Raw genomic sequence first — 26,572 nt, 5'->3', positions numbered from 1 at the left:
GGACTGTATCTCTCCAGCCTTAAAATCGCTCCACTGGCTCCTGGTGGCTGCAAGGATTAAGTTCAAGACCCACTATCATCCACAAGTTTTTCTGGGACCGGGGCCCGCATTACATCCAACTCTCTCTTCCGAAATACCTTCCTTCAAGAGCCCTTCTTTCAGCTACCTCCAACTCTCTGAGGGTCAGACGCTTCTCCAGGCAGAGAGCGGGGGTAGAGCTCTCTCCTCTACAGGTGCCTCCCTCTGGAATGGCCTCCCTGCCCCTCTCAGACTTGAGCCAGACCACCTGAAGATCTGGAAGCAGCTCAAGACCCTCCTTTTCTCCTCTGCCTTCTTTCTCTTGCTAACTTACCTGTGTGTTGCGCCAACTGGTTGCTTGGTTCCCACATAGTCTCACAGGATCCCAATTCCTCCACGACCAGTCTTCCTTGCACTGCCTCATGGCCTGACGCGCACTTAAGGGCCGTAACTATAACCCTACAGCCCCCCTGCCTACTTGCACTTACCTAGAGCCGCACTGCCCTGGCTGCACTTACTCAGAGCCTTGCTGCCCTGATTGCACTTCCACCTTTTCCTCTTCCTTGCACTTCCCCCTCTTCTTCCCCTTGCACTTCTATTGTCGTACTTGCACAATCCGAATGACTCTGGGCCTAATGAAATCGTTTGTCTTGGCCTCCCTATGTCTTCCCTTGTCTTGTGGTGCCTAGAAACACTTGTGTACAGGTGCATTATGAATGCCATACCCTATCCATCGCTCTCAACTCACCCGCTTTTGGTGAGTGTCACCTGCCTTGCAAGCAGCTGAATCAACCACCAAGTCCCGCAAACGCCCATTTACTTTTATGGGCTCCATGCGTGCCAACCCTCCCGATTTAGGCGGAAGACTCTTCATTTTTAGGTGAAAAATATTGCTATTTCACGGTCTCCCGCCTAAAATAACTGTAGCCCCAATGCATTCATATGGGGAAATATGCATCTCCCTATTTCCCTGTGGAAATCTCCCTCCCAGGTGCTTCTGAATGTTGGCATGTATGGGGCTCCTAACCACCAAAAAGAAAATCAGGTGTTTTCACCCTCCTTGTTGACACAAAAGGTTGGGAGCTATATCATATCCTAGCTCCCCTATCAATTCAGCCTTCCACTTAAAGCACTGATTATACCTCCTGTCCTGGGAGGAGCGGAGTAATTAAAGTTAGAAGAGGGTTCCTTTTAGTGGAGGCGGGGCCTCACAAGTAAGTACTGTAACGAGGAAGAGAAGAACTAGGATTGATCATTAATCATCATTGGTAAGAAAAATGTGCTTTAGTAATGTCCAATAAATACAATACATGTGGATGACTACTAATTCGTTTATGTATAACTTAAATCGCCATGTACTGTTTGGAGTACCGTAAAATATAAATGCATAAGTGTCTAAAATTTCGCTTTCCCTTTTATTACCATTAAATCCCGTTTGTATCTATGTGTGGCAGGGCGACAGTACCGTTCAGAGATGGCCTTAATGTTTACGTAGGCTTATCAACACACTTACCCCCTATTCTTCCGTATTTTCTCAAAGAGCAGTTGTGCGCTTTGCATGCGATTAACGGAGTCTTTCTTTTGTTTTTACACTAGTCTGGTAGATCATATATAGCGCTTCGGGAGGAGGGAGTGACGTCACAAGGTTACCGCCCCGGGTGATTGTCAAGATGGCTGCAGCAGTTGTAAAGGTGAAGCAGGACATGCCACCCCCTGGAGGGTATGGTCCGGTTGACTACAAGAGGAACCTTCCCCGTAGGGGACTTTCCGGTATGCAATCGAAACGGAAAGGAGAGACCTCAGGAGATAACATATATGCACGGGGGAAGAGAAAGAGAGGAACGGATTTTAGCCAGTACTGTATGGGACATGAATGTTCTGTAGAGGAAAGGGAAAGACTCGTGGACATTACCGCTGGTACTTCGTTACCTTATGCTATTCGGCACATTCTCTAGTTTCTACCCCTCTCTCCCCTCCAGCCCCCCAAATTGGCCTATTTTACTAAACCCCTAATTATGTAAGTTTTACAATAAAACTCCCAGTTTCCCATTGTGTATTGTTCAATTTGTAAAGATGATTTTTAAAGGACTGTGTGTTCCTACTGCTATTTATTTTTACCCAAGACTGCCCAAAAGCGCCCCTCCTAGCTCTCAACTCACACGCTTTTGGCGGGTGTCACCCGCCTTCTAAACAGCTGACTCACCCGCCAAGCTCCCTGCATGCCCATTCATTTCAATGGGCCTCTCACCCGCCAAAAATAAAATCGGGTGTTTTCACCCGCCTTTGTGACACAAATGGTTGAGAGCTATGACATTCTGAGACATCTCATGGTCTCGAAGAGTTTTGAAATGTCAGCTTGTTGAAGTGCGGGTGAATGCAGTCTAAGCCAAGGGTGCAAACCTCATTTAAGTAGATGTTGATCTGCATAGCTCTCAACCATTTCTGTTGCAAAGGCGGGTGAAATCACCCGATTTTGTTTTTGGCGGGTGAGACGCCCATTGAAATGAATGGGCGTGCAGGAGGCTTGGCTGGTGAGTCAGTCCTTTACAAGGCGGGTGACACCCGCCAAAAGCGTGTGAGTTGAGAGCTATGGATCTGTATGGGCCCGGAGGTTTGGCTCCCGGGGAGTGGGCAGGTGAACCTTATGGCATAACCTTTCCCCCTGTTGATGTCTTGGGAAATTCTTTTACAGGGTTTGACATCACAGAAGTATTGGGTGGCATTCTTGTCAGGGCATGTTTTTTGTTGACACTTCTTTTCACAGAAACAAGAAAGTGTCTCTTGGAAAACGTACATACCACATATTGGTGCCGGAACCAAGACTGATTCGCAGTTGTCATGTCCCCTACTCTAATGGAGCAGACTTGCTGAAATGTGGTGGGGAGAGCTGCCCAGAGCAACGATAGTGGTTATGATTAATGGGCACCTTTGCATCCATCTCTTCTAATGCCAAGAGGCTACATTAATGGCAAAAGTCAAGCTATGCAAAACATAGTTACATAGCCTGGCATTATGCTTTGATTTTGCGTTTCACCTCCAGAATTACATTTCTCCTATAGATTTGAGATCCTTCCCATCGGGACTCTTGCTCCCTCACTCTGGCCACCATGGGTTCTCCCCCCTTCTCCATCATCTGAAGCCAGGAGCGGGCATTGGACTGGCTGATCTCCTTCCTCAATGACCGTCCCTCCCAGGTTATCCTGGACTCTTTCTCCTCTGCCACTTCTCTCTCCACCAGTGGCGTCCCCTCAGGGCTCCAACCTTTCTCCCTTGCTCTTTAACATATATCTTGCTGTGCTTGCACACCTCATTTCTACCTTCTCCCCTTACTTCCATTGCTATGCAGATGACGCACAACTCTTCTTCAAACTCCTCTCAGATCCCCTCCTTACTTCCTCCATCATTCCTGACTGCCTGTCTGCCATCTAGTCCTGGTGTGCCTCCAATGGTCTCTGCCTCAATGCCAACAAGACTGAGATCCTTCCCATCGGGACTCCTGCTCCCTCTTTCTCCCCCTCACTCTGCCCACCCTCTATGGGTTCTCCCCCTTCTCCTTCATTTGAAGCCAACAACCTTGGAGTTATCTTCGACTCCTCCCTTTCTCTCTCACATCCAGATCATTGCCTAGAGGGCCACTTTTAACTCCACCTCCTCAAAGGAATCCTTCCTTTCCTCACTTTCCCCCAGAAGTTAAATGTCTCTAGAGCTCTGGTACTCTCTAGGCTAGACTACTGCAATAGTCTCTTCCTTACTCTACCCGCTTCCTTTCTACGTCCCCTCCCCTCCAGCTAATCCAGAATAGTGCTGCAAGACTTATCCTTAGCCTCAAGCCCAGGGACCGCATCTTTCCAGCTCTAAAATCTCGCCAATGGCTCCTGGTTGCTGCAAGGATCCAAATCAAATCCCTCTGCATCATCCATAAGGCTGTCTGGGGCCGGGCCCATGCTATCTACAACTGGCTCTTACTAAATATTCTTCAGAGCTTTATGTTCCTCCGGCACTAACTATCTAAGTGTCAAAGGCTTCGCTAAACAAGCGAATTGGTGGCCCATTTTTTTCTCGACTGGCTCCCTCCTTTTGGAACAGCCACCCATTCCTCTTCATCTTGAACCGGATCGTCTCAAATTTCAGGAAGAACAAGACTTTCCTTATCACCTTATCCTTCCCCCTCTCCCTCCCTTGCTAATCCCAAACAATTGGTGACCAGGGCCACCTGGGTCCTGGCCTCCCACATCGCCTTCAGCATCCGCCCCCTCCCAGCACTTGCCTTGGCGCCCACTGGCCTATGCTATCACAGGCCTGCACTTATTTATTGGCAGTTGACCACTCCTACCAAGTGATCTCTGCCAGTCCCTAAACAGCTGCTTCTAACTTACTCCCCTAGCACAAGGCCTACTAGACATGGTTCTCTGTCATTGTTAAATTTGCCTTTCATTCCAATGTGCCCTCTCTGTTGCCCTGTGGCGCTTTGAAACACAATTTACAAATGCCCAATAAATACCTACCCTTATGTTTCTTTACTCCTATTCTAAATATCTAAACTCACAGAATACATAATTTGAATATAATTTGTAAGGTACCTCAGTTGATGAACCTGCTGCAGTTATGTTTGTACACGCTGCAGGTCACAGTTTTGTATTCTGGCTGAGTTGGCAAAGCGTTTAATTCTTTTGAGGCTCGTATTGTATGGTGATTTATAAAGTGCAAAAACCATGAGCTGAAGGCATCTGGGCGCTAAAAGGGAAGATTGCAGCAGAATCGAGCCCTTCAAAGCAAGGAGAGGGGAGAGAGTGCCACAGCTTTGGGACAAGAACTGAAAAGGTCTGAGTCCCAGCTCGAGATTTGCGAAACCTTGGCATTTCGCACAGATATTGAGAGCCAGAACATAGGACTCAAGCTGGAACATACCGTGTAAGTTTCAGTTGAAGAAAAGAAGGTCCATATTGTTGACTTGCGCGATGCACTTTACATAAGATCTTAAAATCAATACGACTTTTGATGCAACACCAGTGCAGTTGCCGCAGCAAGGGCAGAGTATGTACCAACCATGGTGCATTAAGAGCTAAGTGAGCAGCTGAGTTTTGGAGCACCTGAAGGCGGTAAACTTAAAAAATCTTGTTGCCCTAAGTAGATGCTATTACCATGATTTCTTTTTTTAACAACTTTTAGTTCGGTTACAGCATAACAGGTAGATTACACAACTCCCATCATTAGCGACATGCATGCAATTTGTTCATTCCTTCCCCTCGGAGGACCCCATTGCGGTCTCCCCTATGTCCGCGGAGTTCTGGTGATCTGGTGGTCCTTCTGGGCTCCGTGGCCCTAGAAAGTTTACCAGGTGCGGTTGAAAAGTCAATGCTGGGAATTTGCAATGGTAGTACAACACTGGCGCCCAGCAATCGAAGCGATAGAGGGTCCCATCTTTCGCTGCTGGGACTTTCTCAGCCCCTAGTATTTCCCAGACTTTTAACCACCAGAGGGGCAGTATGGGGCCCTCTTGCGTTTTCCACTTGCGGGCCACTGTGATCTTGGCTGCTAATAATAGTTGTGTCAGCAATTTAGCAGAGCGTCCTGTTTTCGGGTAGCGGTCCGGGCTTGCTACTCCGAGGAGAATCGCCTCTGGAGTCAATGGTAGTCTGCGTTGGGTAATGTCATCAATGATTTGTATGATCCCCACTCCAGAAGTCCTGCACCGTTGGGCAGCCCCACGACATGGAACAAGGTCCCCCGCTCGCCACAGCGTCTCCAACAGCTTGGGTCAAGAGATGTGTTGCAATGGTGTAGGTGGACCGGGGAGAGGTACCAGCGATGGAGGAGTTTGAAGCTGTAATCGATACAGAACATAAGTGTGGTGGGATAAAAGGATGAATCTTCTTTTTTAAACGTTTGAGTAAAAAAAAACAGATTTACAGACTCAGGCTGGCGATCTAGTGGGTAATAGTTTCACCCCCAGACTCTTAACCGAATCACTAGGAACTGGGCAAGGGCCCAGGGAGTCTGCCCCAAAATCAGTATTCCAGCAATGATTTCCATCTAGTCACCCTACAACTAAAATCTTTCTTCTCTCCATTTAATTTGAGTCAGTTTTGTGACATCCACTCACCAATGGAAGATAAGCAGGTTCTCAAATTATCCGGTGGATCGAGCACCAGGGAGTTCAGATGGGAAATGAGCTGTGGGTCTTACGCATAGGTGTAAAAACGAATGCCATGAGCTGAAATAAGGTCTACTAATTGACGCAGATATGAAATGAAAAGAAGTGGAGACGGAGAAGAACCTTGCGGAACCCCACAGGTGATGGCAAAGAGCTCTGAAGGGAATGGAAATGGTGACACTGTGATAGATTTTATAAAAAAAGAAAACCAAGACAAAGGGAACTGGCAAACCCAGGTGCCTGAGAACGATATGATGGTTCAGTCGTATTGAAGGCCGCAGAGAGGACAAGGAGAATTAAAACTCCAACCTGTCTGCGATTCTGAAGAAGAGCCAGATCATACAAGAGAGATATCACTGACTTTGTACCTCCTAAGGGGCCTGAAACCTGCCTGAAAAGGTTGCAAGAGAAAATTAGACTCGGGTGACATGGCAATTGTGGAGTGACAATAATTTCCATCAACTTCATTAACAGTGGGAGAATTGAAAAAGGCCTATACATAACAGGATCTGAGAGAGTGATAGGAGGTTTGTTCAGAAGAGGGGTAACTAATGTATGCTTCGAAGAGGAAGAAGATGTAGATGAACAGGATTTAAAGGGGATGAAGACTTAAGTTTACCTAGTGCTAGACTGACAATATTGTCTGTAATAGGATCAAACTGGAAAACTTCAAAAAATCATTTTCTGATCCAGCCACCATTAAATCAATGGGAGCTGCCCTAGCTGAACCCGCCAAGTCAAGTTGGTTAGGCATTTTGTAGCTTGTCGACCAAAAAAAAAGAATTGATCAAATCACAGGTCACTTGACACTGGGAAGGAACAATTGACGGAGAAGAGGGGGTAGCAAGTTCCTTGCTGATTTATAAAAATCGCACAATGCCATCACAATACAGTCTGCATAGTATTGCAATTTAGCCCCTTTGACAACCAGGTGACGGTCTGCTTGTTGGTTAGAGTATAGGCAGAGTGCCCTTTGCGCTTTGCCCAATGACAGGCTTGTCTAAAAAGCCTGGGAGTGGGCGTGAACCAGGGCATGGAGGGCACAGTACAGGGGTCCAAAGCACCCATGTCTCTACAGGAAAATGTATTCACTGTTAAAATACAGTGAATACATTGCCCCTTGGGAGCGTCTTTTTCTGGCAGTTTCGGGCACATTGAGACATAAACCCACAATGTGTGGAAGAGGGGGTGGGGGAAACTGCAAATGGAAGAACAAAGTGATAGGACCACATAACCTGAAAAGGATTGAAAGTGGCTGCCAGTGTTGTATTATTTTTAGCGAGTATTCCCTTTTATTATGTGTGGGGAGATGATTACGCAGGTACAAATGATCTGCCAATGCAGCAGTTAACTTTGAGGCATGAAGATCAGCAGCATTATTAGAATGAACATTAAAATCGCCCATCACCAGCAAATTAGGGTAGGTCCACATTAAATCAGATGCAAGGTGAGTTAAGAAAATTTGTTTATAATAGGAAGTTTTGGACAAGGATGGGGCTGATCCAACAGTAAAAAATGCACTGAAAATTGGGAGACAGCACAAGATGAATTGGTAACTGTTTGCATGGCAACTTATGTGCCAGAGAGATGGTTTGTCAGTTTAGGGAAGGCAAAACCTCCATTTAAAGCTGCACCTGACCGGTCTTGCCTCTTAATCACATAATTGGGAGGCAGCAGTTAAGCGATATCTGGATCGGAAGAATCGGAAAACCAAGTTTTTCAAACAAAGAATATCGGGCCTAAGCGGGGCATGTAAATCGTCTTGATGGGCCCCCACCGAACTAGCAAAAGTATTGTCACTTCTAGTGCACGTTTATACTCGTGCAGTGGACATATAATTTCTTTTTGCTCGTTGTATCGATGAACCAACAGCAGCAGGCAGGCACGCCAGGTCTGGGCAATCAAAAAGGGGAAGAGAACCCATTGGGAAGCCAATCGTTGTTGGCGCTAAGGAGGTAAACTCTTCACTTGAATACTTTACCAAAGCGCATCCTTGATGCCTTCCCGTGCTAATCAAAAGGCACTCGAAATCATTTTGGCGGACAGACCTGGCAAGCGGTGCATCAGCAGGCTGTAGTGAACAAGGAAGAAAGACCTCCCGAAATCAACTAATTCAGTCCCTCTGAAGGCACCTGTTAGGGCTGCCTGCTGGTCCCCTGTTTCATGGATGATGGGAGAGGGGGGTGAAAAAGTAAGATAATTTGTGGATGGTATAGTTGCAGAATTATGCAAGAATTCCCCATGCTCATGTATAGTGTGATTCTCACCTTCCACCTCCACAACTGGGTAGTTGATGGAGGCCCCATGGCCAAAGCCTGTGGGGTGATAGAAATACAATCATGCCGGTGGACTCCTTGCCAGGCAAGCCCTTCCAGCAAACCAAACATTGTAGTACTTCATTTATTTCCCTTTTCAGTTATGAGAGATCCGTGCAACTGCGCCTGAACAGTGATGAAGCTGAAGGGACAATCCTGTTTTTCATGTACACTATATAATCATTGTATATGAAGCATAGACCGGCCTAATTTGATGGGCATAGAAAATAAGACCTGTTTAGGTAGTGATTTTCCAGGATCACAGAGATTGGTCAAAAAGGGAATCCTGACTGTGAACCTACTTTACGTGTGGGGTTGAGATGTTTGACAAGTTCCATCTTCTAAAGCTTGCATTATTCAGTATTTGTTTACAGTATTTGTATCTTTATTTTCTCAGTATAAAACAGGACGAGAAACGGCATTGGAGCCTAAAAGCCAGGATTCGCTGAACATCTCACATTGTGCCAATTTGAGATATTAATATGTATGCAATAACTTAACCTACTCTTAGTACTTCTAGGCAACAGCCATGAATCTTTATTTGTATTTATACGAGAACAGTTGTCATTTCGAACAAATAATGTACAATGTACGTAATAACATAGAGCAGATGCAATCCAATTGTAAGGTGCCTTTACATAAGGACTGTTGAATTGAATGACATGCACCAGTGGCGAAAAGATAGGAATAAACCAGGGACAGAACCTGGAAGGTATGCTACTATTTTTAACATTAAGGGCCAGAGGCCACTATTTACATATTTATAAATTACATGGTGCATTCGATGGAGCAGGAGAGGTGGGTTGGGGGAAACAGGAGAGTGGTATTGGCGGCGTGGAGGAAGGAGCGTTTTTAGCATGAGGTAGTGTAGAGGTGGTGATGTCAGTTAGGTAGTTGGTTATGCGGTCAGAGATTGTAGCGATGGAGGAGAATGAGAAGGATCAGTTTTGTCAGTGAAGGGGTGACACTTATAGTGAAAAGGGTAAATGTGGTTGCTGAACTGAGGGAGGTGTATAGGGTGGAGACGGAAGTGGCCTTAGGATTGATCTTTGAGGGATACCCATCGCAAAGGATGTTGGGGAGATGTTTGGAGGCCCTGAGATGGCAAAGGAGCGTTCCAAGAGCGAAGGCATCCAGTTTATAATTTAAAGCCAGGGATTGTAAGAGTTTGATGAAGGGGTAGGTGATCGATTGTCAAAGGCTGCTGAAAGGTCTATAGGGATGAGAATGTAGGAGTGGTGAATGGTGGGCAGTGGGAAGAGAATTTGTGACGTGGATAAGTGCAGTCTCTGAGTGCTTTGACTGGAATCCCCATGGGAGAGAGTCGTGAGTGCACCTAGAGATAGTAAGATTTAGTGGTTATTAAAGGGGGTGGGACAAGTTGCATGGCCTGGTGGGTCATAGTTTGCGAGTGTGCAAGTGAGTCGAGGAAACTGTAATAGGAGAATCTGGCTGTGTCCAGGTCAGCGGAGTCCTCTTAGGAAGTGAGAAGAGTGGTGGTGGTATCAGTCTATGTGCCACCAGTGTAAGCAGTGATGCATTGTCATCGGCAGCTGGGTGACTGGCGAGATCTGTGGTTCAGTACGTGGGTGTGAAGGGCACATGAGTGAGTAGATCATTGAAGTGGTAGACTGATCATAGTTGCATTTGGTAAAGATGAGTTCTGTGCAGTGTGCACGTGGAGGCTAGAGCTTGGAGGCAGGTGCTGCATTGGTTGAGGTAGGGTATCATGGAGTTGGAATTGAATTGGCTTTTTGGATGGATAGTGGAGAGGAATAGAGAGCGAGAATAAAGTGAATTGGAGGGGGGAGTAGTAGATTGGTGGAAGATAGGAATATGACATTGCGAGAGTTGCCTTGTGTGTGTGTTGGAGAGTTGATTGAGTTGTGAGGGAGAGGATTCCATTTGAGCTGTTTGGACTTCGTCATATTGGAACGGTTGAGGTTGCCCATTAAATGGTAGGAACATCAGCTGGGAGCATTTTGACTAAGGGGTCAAGATCACAGTAATAGAGATTGAGGGTGCATGGCGGGCAGTAGATGAGGATAAGGGAAATGGGAGAGAGGATTTCGAGCGAGATATGCTCGAGTGGATGGAGTGAAATTGAAGAATGGAAAGGGTGCCGGCGGTGTTTCTTTGGTTACCATGAAATCAATCCCACCGCCTCTTTTACAGAGAAGGAGGAAAACTTGATGTGATGGGCAGTCAGGGTGGTTGTGTCGGGGGCAGATGCCAGGGGGTGGGGGAGGAAGGGTGTCTGGCAGTCCAGGCTTTTGAGGTGAAGGAATCAAAATGATTTGTTAGAAATAGAAGTTTGTGTGTGTGTGTGTGTGTGTGTGTGTATATATATTTTTGCAGAGAAATTGGGCATTCCAGAGATTTCCAAAGATTCGAGGTAAGGTCAATAGGCATGTAGGGGAATTTGTTTCAGGAGTAGATGGGAGAGAAGTGGATGGGGTAGATGTGGTGGGAGAGAGAGGAGCAGCCCAGGTGGTGGTGGTTGGGAAGTGAATAAATAATGGTGGAGCTGGAGTAGTGGACGGAATAGCGGCTTTGGGCAGAGGCCATTGGAGGGAGGGGAATATAAAGAGCAGGATCGACTGGACCAGGAGGTATGGGGAGGCTGTATGGCGTACCGCAGGGTCCTAGGCCACCAAGAAATGCACGTTACAAGGTGCAGTTTGTATGTGCATTGTGTGCTTTCATAAGTGATCTTTCAGATTTAGGAAATGGATTTCTGTCTCTTGCTTGGGAAAAAAAAGGCACATTTTATTTTGATCTTTAAAAAAAATAATTCTCAATTCTTTTTTAACATAGAATGCAGAGGAAAGACCCCACCTCCCCTGCAGCTTCCCAATCTCATCAATATTTCCTGACGCCCCCCCCCCCCCCAACCGACCATCTATATTCTGATGCTAACATTTGAGAAAAAAACGAAATAAATTCAAGCTGTTTTTTTTTTTTTTTTTCGTGCAATAGACCCATTACAGGGTTCGAAATTACCATTCATTAAGCAGGAGCTAAAACCAGCTGCTGCGTCTCTGGCATCACCCAGAAGGTAGGAGCTATCGCTGGAGATCCAGGATCGAGTACACAGTGCACGACCTGTCTTAACTTCTACAGGAGAGGCAAGCTTACATTTTTGCACATTAAGTATGATCCATTATATTTAAATTTGCACTAGATGTGCCCTAATATTTCTTCTTTATGAACATTCTCAAATATTCAAAGTTAATGTCAAATGTACTGTCCAGGGGGCAACCCAGGTATATGATTAATTCTTTCCTGTACACCAGTAAGAATTGTGCTTATCCATATAGACATCTGTGTACTATTGTACATTTTGGACATAGAGTCTTTGCACAACAAATCTCAATTATTGTACATGTATACAGACAGTATAATGTGCCCCAGCCGACACGTATTTCTACCTATCTGGTCCTTATCAAGGCTTTAACTTGGGCAAGTAACTTCATAACATTAGTACGTGATGATAATATATAAACATACGTTTTGTGTATTCAATAAACCCATAACATGGTTATCGGTGCATTGAAAAGTATGTATGTAAAGACATTGAAAAGGAAGACGATGGGCTTTGAGGGGGGCAGGGAGGTTAGGTAGACATTACAAAAAAGAATGCCAGTCCAATAGCACAGCGAGGAGAGCGCTCGCTTTGACATTTGTGCAGAGCCTGCTGGCACAGGTTCGAATCCTGGCAAGGCCAAACTCAGCCTTTCATCCTTTCGAGGTCGCTAAATGAGCACCACACACTGTGGGTAATAAGCAGAGCTCAGATACCTGAGGGTTTGTAGCGCTATGTAATACTAAAATACTAAATACTAAATGTAAGTGCTAAATAATTTATTTTTAAAAGTGGTACAATTTGTTACATAGTGCTCTCAAATGCATTCCCAGGGATTTACTTGTCAGCCACAGTCTCTTTTTACTCGTGGTATGACACCTGGGTCTCTATTCGCCAGTATTGTTAGAGTAGCTACACACCCACACTTCCGAGTTAGTCATTACATTATTTGTGCATATTGGGTAAGTTTGTCTAATCTAACCTGGTGCGAGAGCAGTGAACTAAGTGACAAGTGCTCTCCTATTAAAGTGAATTTGATAGTAAGTGCTCTTCTGTTAAGGTTAAAGCATGCGTCTTTTTTCGTTAATGATTTGTCTTGGGCTAGACTTGCTCTGAATGTTCATCTAAAAGCCTCCTGATTGCGGCAATATGCGTCAGTTGGCTTGTCATCTTTAAAAATTCTAAAGCTAAATGGGTATCGTGCCTTTAAAAAAAAAAAAACAATTTTTTTAAGACTTCTATTATTAATACAATCCAAATTAAAGATTGCATGTCACTCACAGATACCTCTAGTTGGAAATCTGACATCTATAATTATGAAAATGCTGCTGGGCTGGATTCACTGTGGTCCTAACAACTGTAGATACACATAATATCAATCATCCCTATGCTGCAGTTATACTCGGATGTGCATGAGTATAGAGTAATGCTGGATTTACAAAAAATGGGTATTTATCATGCCTTTCATTATTGTATGTCCTAATGATTTCTATTTACTGACTTAGAGTTTATAGTAACATGCAGCCATACAGATAAGGGGTGTATCGGCCACGTTTACTCCCTAAAAATAGGCAAATACTCACCAAAAATAAATGGGGAGTAAAAATATTGCCAAAAAAAAGAAAATGGGCCCATAGAACCTTGTGCCCCTGTTTTCCCTCATGCAGCTCTATGTTTGGATCAGTAAGTAGTACACGTACTATCACAGGCACAAACTATTATAACTGCCTGATCAAAAGGACTTGTATCTTTTAATGTGCATGAATAGCTAGGTGCAAAGAAAGAATTACTTCCAAAACCTATCCGTTTTTCAGTTAAAATCTTTTTACACACTCATAAAAAAATACTCCCATTAGGAATTGTACTTACATTTGTACTCCAAAAAAAGAAATAATTAAAACGCATTTACTCCCAACTTTAAAAAATCGGGAGTCAAATACTCTTTCCAAACCTTATCTGGAGCACTGGTAACATGCCACTCACCAATAACTCCTGGTTGGATTTCTACCATCTACAAATATAATAATGCTGTTGGGCTTATTTTTTCAAGGTCCTTTTAACTGCAAATATAGATAAGAAAATTGGACCCATTGTTTTAATGAAATTCTCATATGCACAAGCATTGCTGAATCTATAAAAGGGAAGTCTTAGTTATAAATGTGAAACTTACTATTAAATGGTCTTCCCCTTTGGCTGTCCCATCGGGTTTCATCCAAACTAGAGATGGCGTGACACATGTACAGTTTTGTGGGTGCTATTTTGTTTCAATGTTTTCATTTTGTGGGTGACGTCATATCCGTCTTGCAAATACAAATGTTGTGCCCCTAATATTGCCTGCATTGGGATGGTGTTCCATAGGAGGGAGGCTGCCGATGAAGGAGATAGTCCACCAGCTCGCTGTTTAGCGAACCGTTTGACACGCAGCGAGTTGGTGCCGGAAGAACGTAAAGATCTGGAGGGAGTGTATTTGGTAAGAGCCAGTTGTAGATGGCGTGGCCCCAGACAGCCTTATGGATGATGCAGAGGGATTTGAATTTGATCCTTGCAGCAACGTGAGCCAGTGGAGGGTTTTTAGGGCTGGAGAGATGCGGTCCCTGGGCTTGAGGCCAAGGATATGTCTTGCAGCCCTATTCTGGATTAGTTGGAGGGGTCGTAGAGACGAGGCAGGTAAATTAAGGAAAAGGCTATTGCAGTAGTCTTGCCTAGAGAGAACCAGAGTTCCAGAGACATTGAGCTTCTGGGGAAAAGTGATCAAAGGAAGAATTCCTTTTGAGGTGGTAGAGTTGAAAGTGGGCCTTCTTGGCAAGGTCCAGAATGTGAGTGAGGAAGGAAAGAGGAGAGTCGATAACTCCCAGGTTTCTGGCTTCAGATGAAGAAGGGGGGAGAGCCCATAGGATGGCCAGAGTGAGGGGAAGAAAAGAGGGAGCAGGAGTCCCAATATGAAGGATCTCACTCCTGCTGGCGTTGAGGCAGAACTCATTGGAAGTGCGCCAGGACTGAATGGCAGATAGGCAGTCAGGAATGATGGAGGAAGTAAGGAGAGGGTCATTGTGATGTTTGAAAAAAGAGTTGGCTCGTAGAATATTTATAGAACAAACAAAACGTTCAAAATATTGAGTTTAAGAGCTTGTTTCAAGTAGTTGATCCTATCTTGTGAGTGACATGTTACTATGGACTCTAAGGCAATAAATAGAAACCATCAGAACATACAATAATCCAAGGCATGATAAATATCTAATTTTTGTAAATCCAGCATTACGCAATACTCGTGCATATGTCAGCACAACTGCAGCATTGGGATGATTGATATTATTTGTATTTATAGTTGTTAGGACAGCAATCAATCCAGCCCAATAACATTGTCCTAGATGTCAGATTACCAACTAAGGGATATTGGTGAATAACAAGCCATCTTTATTTTGGATTATATTAATAGAAGTCTTGGCATACATATTAATAAAAATACCTATTCATCTTTAGAACTGTGATTTTTTGAAGACGACAATCCAACTGACGCATACTGCCACAATCAGGAGGCATTTAGATGAACAGTCAGGGTGATTCTAGCCTAAATTCATTAATCAAAGAAGATGCATGCTTCATCCTTAATGGAAGAGCACTTGCTATGAAGTACACTTTAATGGGAGAGCAATTATCACTTAGTTCACTGCTCTGCAACCAGGTTAGATTAGATAAACATACCCAATATGCATACATAATGGCATGACCCACTTGGAAGTGTGGGTGTGTGGCTGCTCTCAGAACACTGGCGAATAGAGACCCGGGTGTCATAACATACACTGTGGCTGACCAATAAATCACTGGGAATGCATTTGAGACCACTATATGTAACAAATTAATACAAATATTGAGTTTGGATATTAAGTTGTATTGATGTGCTGTATGCTAATTATATTTCCATATATCGTCTGTAATATATTTTTTAATTCATTTTTACTTTTGGTTTTGTATTTTTCTTTTTCATGTCTGCCTAAACCCCATCGCCTTCCTTTTCAGTGTTTTATACATTCTTTTCAATGCACTGATGACCATGTAATTGGTTTATTGAAAACTCAAAACTTGTGTTCATACATTATTGTCACATACTAATGTTATGAAGTTACTTGGTCATGTTAAAGCCTTGATAAGGACCGGACAGGTCGAAACACGTGTCGGCTGGGGTGCATTACGTTGTCTATATACATGTACAATGTTTGAGATTTGCATTGTAAAGAATGTAAGCCCAACATGTACACTGATGTCTGTATGGATGAACACAATTTTTATTGGTGTACATTATATGTTAATTGCAAATATGTATGTTTTGTAAGGCACCAGTTTGTTAGGGAGTTAAAGATAGCTCCTGGTAGGTGTTGGTTTCAAGCTAGCCAGGCTCCTCTAGGCTAGAAGCATTCGCGAAATAGCTCCCAGCAATTTTGAACCCTGCAATACTTAGGAAATGAGACTTGTGTGGTCAGCCATTACCGGCAAGGGATGTATCTGCCACTTTTACTCCCAAAAAATATGCAAATACTCTCAAAAAATAAAGTGGGTAAAAGCACTTCCCACAAAAATCCCATTTTTTAATTATTTTTTTTAATTTTTTTTCACGCTTTCACCCACACATGTCCATGGCTATGTTTGGACCAGTGGTGCCACAGGAAGAAACTTATTGTATCTTTTCAAGGGGAAGTTCGCTCAGAAAAGTTGTCCCAATTGACTGGGCATTTATTTTTGAGCATATGTTGATCTTAAAAATAAATGTCAATGTATCTTACATTTCGTTTCCTCACATTTACACATGCGAAAACGAGTGGAGTAAAGCCATCTTGTGCTAATCTTATCAGTTGATCCATCGCCCTAAGTTCAACTGCCCTTGCAGCAGTAATTTGGATCAACCGCCCATAAAGCTGACATCACTACCTGTTTTCATGACATTCACGGCAGCATAGTCAAACCTACCCTGTCATCCCCCACGTTACGTTACCGAACGCAGAACCAGGAACCCAACGTGCATATCCACACACATGAACGTTTTGTTTTCACAAAAAGGATTTAAAAACATATTTTGAAGAAAACCACACAATTAAAAGATTTATGTCCACGAAAACATTGATAACTTTTGCCAATAGAAGTTATAGCTAGCAAACATTGCATGCTTTGCATTTTTTCTATAACTGTCATCTAATGCTGATTGCGTTCAACTATTGATTAATCCTAGTATTTGCTTTCTTTAGCAAAGTTTTATGCAGTTAAATCTAATGCTATTATTATCTATCACCGATGTTTGATCGCACATGGTGTCTCTTTAGTGAGAAGACAGGAGTAGTTTCACTTGCAAATGCAACACACTTGGATTTGCACGTTTTCACATACTATAGACTTCTGTGTTACTACTTCTTCTTGCTATCACAAACGGACAGATTGGTGCATGGCAATCGTCCCCGATAATGGTTTCACAGATGTGTTGTGGACGATTATTGTCCAATTTTGATTGAAGAAGCCGCCAACCAGAAGATTGAACCCAGGGCAAGGGCACATCAGTAGAACGTAGCTTTATAAAATTTGAGAATTAAAAAATATATTTCAGTACCCAGTTTATAATGGAATGTACACAGTACATGTAGAAGGTAACAATTTATGTTCAAATTAACACGTACAATGTCTATTTCGGACATTCATCCATCACATCGTTAATGATCACGCATATAGCACACATGCCACCCTCAGTCCCCTAATATTATGTGAAAGTATGCTTACATTATTGACTTTCCATTCTCGGTGACCAACCGCTTTGAACGGCGCATCTCAGTAATAGAAACTTAACTTTCCTATGTCTTATCTTATCAATTCTTTGTAGGTAATCGACATATTGTGTCCTTCAAATTTTTAGTACAGTTGATTCAAGGACAAATAACAATGAGACCCTTTATTGTGTGTTCTCAGCCAGCCACGGCTGCTTTTGTTTTTGGGATAACGGGCCACACAAATTAGCAATTGTTTATTTCTGCTTTCAATGGCGAGCTGTGCAGTGAATGCAATGAAATATTTCAACTATTCACAAAGCAAAATATTGACTTACTTACATTTAAACGGTATCAAGGCGCACGACCTACTCGGAGTGGCCTATAGGGCAATGCCGGAGCAAAATACAAAACGCTTGTGTGGGGCACTTTTTTGGCCAATGTGTGCCACGTTGAGTTAATTCATGATGTGGCTAGTAGTTTTGACCATTGTTGCTGAATAATTAGTCTTAAAATGTAATGCAAATTGTGATTTAATCAAATAAAATCATTACTATTCAGTCTGTTACAAAAGGAATGAATTGCCATCTTTTCATTTTGCCCGAGACCATTTTATACCCTAGTCCAACTCTTGGTGCAGAACACGTACATCACACCTTGCTGTTTGCTAGTGTCCACAAACGAGCATTTCAGTACTGGGCATGTATGTATTGTTTGATATAGTTGCCCAGAAGGGAGGTCCTCCTGCAGCAGTGTGGTTGAGCTGCAGATCTGTTTGCCCATGCGGTTCCGATCGGGCTAGGAGGTGATTGCATTAATGTCGAATGTTTTTTACAAACCAGTACCAGTCTTTCTTCAATTTAAAGTCAAGCAACAACATCACCACAAAACCAAAATCCCTAAAATTCCAGCATGCCTATAATGAGATGAGTTTTGAGTGGCTTACTGTCTTCTGTGTAGATGCAGTCCAGCAATCATCTTGATCTCTGCATGTTCTATTGCACTCTGCAGCACTTACCACGATTCTTACTTGCCAAAGAAGATGGGCTCCATTTCTGAAGATAGTTTTTACTTGCTTCGATTCTGTAGGACTACTTCTCCACTTATCAGAACTTTCTGATGATATTCTTGAACTTGTACGAGTTCATTCGAAAAAGTTTGGTCGCACCCAGAGTATAACCATGTATAATAAATATGTTAGAATGTGGTACTCGATATTGGGCACAGTTCAATAATGTGTGCTGAAGAATGTAACAGTCCGGTATTGCATATTATTATAATAGTATCATTACTGGTCATATTTTATGCACATAATAGACTATATTGTCCCCATAAAGCATACCTGTGATACCATCCTTTTCAACCCTTTCCATGGCCCTTTCTGGAAACCTAGTATTTTGAAGGAAAGTTCATCCGCTTTGTGCACAACACAAATGCATACTATTGGTCAGACTTACTCCCTCGCCATCACCATACCATGGATGACACACCACACAGTTACCTCTGCTTCCATGAATTGAAATATGCAGCAAACCTTACAAGACAGTGCAATATGTCGGCACAATAAATGGCAAGTCCTCTGTCTTTCGCTGTGTTGTCCAGGGGCAGTCCCCATAGCTACTATTGCCATCAAGTCCCCGACCACAACTTCTTCTCTTGTCTTGGAGGAGGGTGAGTAGTCAATGGACAATGGGGTTGCGTGCCATGTAAGGGAAGTTGGGAAAGAGTTGGTGCAAAATGGTAATGGGGTATGAAACTTAAGGAAGCGTAGGGTAAAGGGGCATCAAGGATGTGGTCCAGAACACCATATGGTGTGGCGTGTATAAAATAGGGTAAATGAGACACAGGTATAAATCATGAAAGCCGAGTCATTAGATTTGACTGGTCCTTGCAAAAGCTTTATCCTTGACTTGCAAGCCAATTAACTCCTTGTGTAACTGGCTAGGCTCCTTTCTCGTTCTAACAAGCTTATGCTTCATTGCATTCAGAACCTACGACTAGTGCTAATGACTCTTCTTATTGTTATGCGACAGAGAAGTAATGTTCGTCAAAAATGCATCTTTGTTGCATGCTAAAATCCATTTGTTGCCAGCCTGGTTGCTGTGCATGGTCAGACCTTAATCCAGTGTTCAAACCACTCAAAATAAAATGGCAGACTCATCAACATATCAATAGAATGCTGTTTCACCTTAAATTAGCATATGAAGGAGCTCTATGAAGAAAGTGTGTGGACTACTGGAAAAAGTGGTGCTACTCTGTCCACACTTGTGTCCCTTCGAGTTCAGCCCGGTCATACTGCTGGATTACTATCATTCACACAACTAAAAGTTACTGTTCAGCCAATCCGTGTCCTGTTTGCAAGATATGTTATAGCAATGTATGTCTTGTTAATATTCAATTGTGATTGCATTGATGTTCTAGTAATGAACAGTTTACCGACTTTTTATAAATTGTTTGAAAATCAAAAAGCATATGTATATAGAATTCTAATCGAGTTTTCCATGATTTTGAAATAAAGGCTCATATGCATTGTTGTAATATATCAATATTGATGGAGAGAAATATAAAGGACAAGTAAAATTGAACTATTAATGCATATTTGGTAAGATTACATCACAAAAAATAATTACATTATTCAACAATTAAATTGCACATTTTATACTATTACATTTTTTTGTAAGACAGCTACAAATCATTTGAATCTTTTAGGTCAAACCTTTCAACAAGTTCAAATCTTGGCGGACAAACCTCTTTTGCAACGTTCTGTGGCATAGACTGGGCCCTGGGAACAACATCTGGAGCCGTTCCATATGTATGCATTTCGAGCACGGTCCATGTCAGATCTTTAACAAATTTAAAATCCATCTGCAGGAATATTGGCTTTGCCATCCACTGTTTGCTTCTTTTTGTGAACGCCATGTTGTAACAAAATCATACTGCGGTTCCTGCAGTTTTTGCTTGTTGCCTACCAACTTTCTCGTTGTGCAAGTACAGCCAGTCTTGTCATGGCCGCCATACGGTCTATGCCGAAAGGTTGGAACACCTCCAAATATCCAGTGTGGCAGAGTCCCTTCATGTCACTTGACATGAAAGCGTTTTGTTGTACGCCATATTCTAGAGTGCTGCGTTAGGAGTGGAGCCTGTCACCAACCACTTTTTTGTACGCTCCTGTTACTTACTCAAAGGTCTATGCAGACATTTGTGGAAATGTTTTTCTTCCCAAGAGTTTGTTTGAAGAATGGTGCAGCATTGAATGCCATTTTTCTAGCAGAATATCTACAGATAGCTCCACAAAAGATGGTTGCTGATAAACTGTCACCAATTTGAACAATTTTCTGTACTTCTTTTTTTCTTTACCAGCAGCTTTAGTTTTTGTAGAAATTGATTTTACAACGTGCCATATATCTATATCATGTTGATACTGTATTTGTGGAACTGATCTTGCATGGCCTTTGCTATTCCAGCGTGCCTATCGTTGGCTATCTGGTATATTTGCATTCCTCTTGATTGCAGAAGTTCAATGGATTTAATGAAACTATATTGTTCGATGGCAACAGAAGATGTGCATTCAGACACTTGCAGATGACTTAACTCGCAATTGTTTTGCTTTCCATGTCTTGGAAGTGGTAAGTGCAGAATTTAGCAGAAAAACCAGGACTGTTGCACTGTCCATCACCAGTAAGCATGAGCCTTTTGCCAGCAAGGGCATTGCCCATTGATATATGTTCGAGATTCCAGGCCTGGCTAATAGCAGGGATCAAATTCTTCTGATATTTGTAGTATTGGGTTTTAGCAAGGACCTCCAGTCCCACAAATTTAAAGAAACTTGAAATGTTACTGAACATTGATCTGCTAAATGGCAAAGCAGATGTACTAAGTAAATTTCCAGCAGGCGCTTTTCCAAGCATAGGTTGAGCTGACAATGAACATGTTATGATGGACACATCTAGCCTTGATCTTTAGGTTTGTGCCTTTCACTACACGAGTATACTTCACCAATGGTGCCCCACAAATACTCCTATGTAATTTATGATCCCCTTTAATAATGTTGATAATCTCTGGCAGGTAGCAGTCGAATACAATGTATTTTGGCTCCCTTAATGGCCAATCCTCCAGCAGTACAGTAGTTTGTGATTCGATGGTGGTGGACAAGTCCTCCACACCAGGAAAAGTGCAGATCATGAGCACATTCATCTATCAATTGCGAAGATACTTCAGTCTATGATATTTCTGATTTTTCTGCATGTATTGTGGAAGCAGGGAACATGTTTCTTCGATTGACATTTTTTTCAGAGGGTGTGGATTGTGTGAGCATGTCTGCAAACAATTCTGAAACATCTAGTCTGTCTCTTGACTGTGACTTTGTGTGCTGTAACAATAATCCATGGTTACTTTCCACGGAGTCACTAATGACACTCCATTCAAATTCTGGCTACTCGACATCTACACTACGACTCTTGAGAGGACCATGCTGAGCCTCAAAATGTAGTTGCTCCCAAATGACATTGGTTTGGCAAGCTGTCTTGATATTGGGCAAAATCTTCCTCGGGGCCAGCCCTTTGAGAGCAAAAATACCCAATTCAGCCCAAAATACAGGTTCTATTGTGCTGAGCAGTGATCTCATGCTAGTGACAAATGACACCCTCAAAGCTTTAGCATATTTATTCTAAGCAGTGAATTTCATATACATTTGGGATTCAAGTTACAGAATATTACAAAGCATAACACTTAGAGCAATGCAAAATATAGTGAAACATGGAACTTAGATAAACATAGAGAAACATAGAGAAATATAGAGAAACATAGAGAAACACAGTCTTACGTCCCTTAATCTCAGCACTGGGGAGACCTTGGGCCCTCATAAGCTAGCTGTAAACAAGCCCCGCTCAGAGGACAATGCTGAAGGACACCGTATGAGCCAATGCCGGGCACCTGTTTCTGCACGAATCAAGTCCACAGGCGATCTCCCCCTGATCCCATGTGTGCATGGATACTTTATAATCTCTTGCTGTCAGTCACCATGACGCATAGTTCCAGAACTTTCTCTGTGAGGCTGGTTCATGGAAAAAACCCAGCTCTCTCTGAGATGCTCCCTGCTCGCTCCTACCCCCTCCCTTGTTCCCATCTGCGCTGGCTGAGGAATGTCTTATCAGTACCTTCCCAGAGAAAAGGAAGATTAGCTTGGAGCCAGGGCTAACGTTAGTGAGGCTGAATATTCTAAGGGAAGCAGGGATGTATTAACCCCATCTGCAAGCTCTAAAAGGCATGCACTCATAGCTTAGTGTTTATAGCGCTTAAGACTGGCTATCTAAGCGCTATATAGGTGCCATGATGTTCCAAACACTCCAAAAACCTATTAGCTACATAGCTAGGGGCCCTCCCTGCCTGTCTATCAACAATGCTTAATTTGACCTATCTCATACTAGGCCTGCATATTCCTTGTAGCTCACTACTGCATAATGGAAGTGCTACAACAGACTACTGTCAGCATTTTTAGCACATACTTTGAATACACTATTGGCTTTCAGCGGCTAATGCTGTCATCTAAAGCCCTGATTGGCAAGGTTGCAATTTCGTGTATCACTACATTCCACCCCTATTCAACGTTTGTGCGACAAATGCTGACTAATACCTATCAATATAGTATTTAGTGCAGTGATAAAGACCTTGGGGCTTTGCAAGAGGTTTAAGCAAACTATCTTATAGCGGTTAGTTAGCGTGGCATGCAAGGTAAAGCACTACCTAAACAAAAATGTACACAAAGTGAACAGTGACATATACCCTTGCCAAAACCTGGCCTACACAAAAATACCTATGCCAAGTGAACATGGACATTTACTCTAGCCAAAACCTGGCCTACACAAAAATACCTAAATCAATTTTGTATAACTGATTGTCAGTTAAAAAGCAGCATGCAGTTAAAATGTCAAGGCAATCCAGTGTAGTCTAATCTACAATGCACTATTGCATTTATGTATGGTTACCAATTCTAAAACCTGGCAGCCTTTCACCCTAAGGGCCTACCCTCCCCCTGATCCCAGGGCATTCAAGCGTGACTATGGGCTGTGTGATTAGACACTTCCCCCAGGTAGGTGGAACCCAACCAGAAACCATCTAATTTCGTGAACAAGGTGAACCCATGGGCACCAGGTTGTCTAAATAAAAACAATTCTACTAATTTACATCAAAGCATGGCATGTGTTATTCATGCAATCAAAAAGCAAGCAATTCAATCCATATGTATGCTGGTAACTGTAGCTCTGCGTGCCAGTGTGTGGAGGATGGTTGCCCCCACCCAGTAAAAAGCCAACACCTGCTGATTTAACAATGTTTGCCATACAATGCATTGTGTGTATTTAGCAGTCTTGTTGACCTGCCCTATGGCAGACAAAAATGTCTTCATGTCTAAAATTCTGTCATCTTCAATTGGCTGTCAATACTTGTAGCAGTGCTGGGCATATCAATGGGCCCCACTAGGCCAGAAGTTCTATAGCAGAGCTGGCATCAGAACCCATAGTGGCTAGCTTATTGTGCACAGTTTCTATGTCACAAGCATATAAAGCTCCTGCAATTAATGAATCTAGCTCCCTAGCTACGCGCACTCTAGTGATGGGCCATAGAAATGGACTCCATTTGTAGCAGCTTGGTAGTACTAAGGAAACATTGCCTCATGATAAATCTATGTCTAAGTGTAGCACTGTAATAATGAAGGTGTGCATTACCAGTCTACAATTTACATGTTGTCTTACTACTGGAAAATCTAACAGGTTCACAGTGTCTACCTTCTGTGACTTGGAGAATACCCTTCTTCAAGTGGGATATCTACCATATACAATATTAACTTTAGCCACAAACACCATACTACTATCCGGCAGTGGCTGTTTCATCACACCATGGAAAAAATTCATTTAGTCAAGTTATAGTTCATTAAATCTTGGCGAGAACACTCGCTGCAGTTCTTGGTCAGAAAAACATCACATTAGACAAATTAAACAAATGGTATCCATTCAGTGACAAAAGATGCCTGACAATGTGCCAGGCCAGTACACTAGCAATTCCATGTGGATACTCATTTGTAGCGCTTTTCCAAAGAATTATTCCAAATGTCTACAATCAAAAGGTGACTCTTTGCATTAGTGTGCTGGAGACAGCTGTCCCCACAAAAACATGAAACTGGTTGGTTTAACAAAAAACCGTGTCACACTTTGTGTCATAAAATCAAACATCAAGTCAGTCATGGTTTCATTTACCTGCCTTAAGCTGGCTGTAAAAGTATCCAGTGTTTCAAAGATTACCATTTCAAATTATAGCTCATACACTTGGCAGCATTACTTCAATTAAGAATCTTAACCTACGCACAGGTGACTTTGATGTGCGCACTCATCTTATCTCAAAATAAATTACGCTCCTGCTTGCATAATTCTGCTGCCCCAACAGTTCATAAATCATTCTCCTGCCTACGTGCAATGTAGAATATTTTTTTTTTTCAAAAAACAATACATCTCTGGTTAAAGCCATTCAGTTGGAAGAGTAAAACCATTTGGTTTTTTCAGATTCATCTCAACAGTGCATTTAAAAACCATTTTTCAATGTGTTAGCATTCAATTGCTGTGTCACACAGCTGTATGTGGTGCCTGATGTTACAGTCCACAATTCATTGTCCATAGTCCTTTAAACAAGAAAAGGCAAAACATGTCATTTAAATGTGTAGCATCAAATACTTGATAATTAGCCAAGTCTGCATCGTGCCAGTTCAGCAAAAGTTATTACTCTGTTGGACACTATTCGCAGGTTACAGCATTGAGTGCGGTGCAGGGCACGTTAAAGTTGAAATAGCATGTCGCAGTGGCTCGCTTTCTCTGAGAATGCGTCTGACCCTTCTTTGATCAGTGTCACCCACAAACTGCATATTCACTTCCTGATATTGTAAAATGTCTTGTTGTGCTTTGCCTAGGCAAAATACAAACAGAAATGTTAGGATGTCATCAAAACTTCAATATCAGCGTTATCCACCCCTTCCCATAATACCACCCCCATCTTCAAAAAGTCTCATCAGGTAACTACACACTTTGTCATTGCTACTGCAATTATTTATCACCTTTCTGCATGTTTCTGGGGGCTTATTTACACTCAACCATACGGGGTGTAACTGTCTAATCACAAACTCATTTGTGCAATGCAATCATAGCTGGTCAATGGTACCTCAGACTGATCTGTGCTTTTACAAAGCCATATAGTAAGTACCCAGGTCGCACAATGCTTTTCTTTTTCACCAAAGCGATCACCAATGCCAGGCGCCAACTTGCTTCCAGTGTCCCATGATCTTGGTTTAGGTTGCCCTGCTGGCATCACTCCATTTTTCAAAGGTAAAGTCTTTCAGTCCAATACCGCTTGCAGTTGTACGAGCAGCTTTGTTTATTTATCTTTCTTTTCTTAGCAGTGTCTTTTCAAGCCTCTGGTTTTTTCACTTGTCATTTTTTCAAAGGGCGTTTGCTGTTTTTGAACCACCCCTTTGAGTGCGATAGTCTAAGCCAGTTTCTTTTGTTGCTTCAACAAATCATTCATTCTTGCACTAAGCCGTGTGGCTTCTGGATCATGGCTAATGTGCAGTGTTCATGTTGTACTTCAAAGCCCCGCTCTGCATGTTGTCTCTTGCAAACCGGCTAAGCACTTTTGTCAGTTTTGCTTCCATCTGGAATGCCATAATGTCTTTGTCAGTTACTCCATCCCCTGGCAATGTAGCTTGCAGTTTGCCAGATGTGTATTTTCTCTTCTCAAAGCGCCTAGAGGTTTCTTCTCCAGTGCACAGCGCTTTACTTCAGTTCACATCACATGGAGCATTGGAATGCAGCTTGCACAGCAATAGCGCTTTACTTCACTTCACATCACATCACATGGGAATGCGGTTTGCACAGTAATGTCTGTTGGAATGGGCAGCTGTCTTTTCTTGGCCCATTCACAGATGCATAGGTAAATGTTCAGATGTGATGTGCCCGTCTGCCATCCTGCATGAAGCCTTTGCTCCGTACCACAGTTTACTGGGCAAATTCTTTACTTTTTGAACAGCTCTCTGTTTTTGCTCCCCCTTCCTCAGGAATGCAGGCATGTTTATCTTTCGTGTGCACCTGGCAGCGCCATTAGCACGCAGCTTATCTCTTTTGCCTATAACTCTTATACTGTGGCGGCTTCACTCGTTTTAGACAGTTCATCCAGATTACCTCTTTCTTGTACTGTTTCTGCTTTTGTTTGCCTTCAC

At 42.8% G+C, this 26,572-nt stretch overlaps 1 protein-coding gene across 1 annotated transcript in view; it reads left to right on the top strand.

Moving 5' to 3' along the window:
* The first annotated feature begins 1,634 nt into the window (after positions 1-1,634).
* The window catches only part of NDUFA13 (NADH:ubiquinone oxidoreductase subunit A13), a 161,199-nt gene continuing 136,261 nt past the window's right edge, over positions 1,635-26,572 (top strand). Inside the window, exon 1 of the mRNA XM_069649070.1 lies at positions 1,635-1,788. Within this exon, the coding sequence (XP_069505171.1) occupies positions 1,689-1,788 (100 nt within the window). The 5' untranslated portion in view covers positions 1,635-1,688. The remainder of the gene's footprint in view (positions 1,789-26,572) is intronic.

The sequence above is a fragment of the Ambystoma mexicanum genome, chromosome 1p (genome assembly GCF_040938575.1).
Source record: "Ambystoma mexicanum isolate Mex_15411 chromosome 1p, UKY_AmexF1_1, whole genome shotgun sequence".
Lineage (NCBI taxonomy): Eukaryota > Metazoa > Chordata > Amphibia > Caudata > Ambystomatidae > Ambystoma > Ambystoma mexicanum.
Note: the sequence above shows the minus strand (reverse complement) of the source record. Positions and strands in the feature narration are given on the sequence as shown.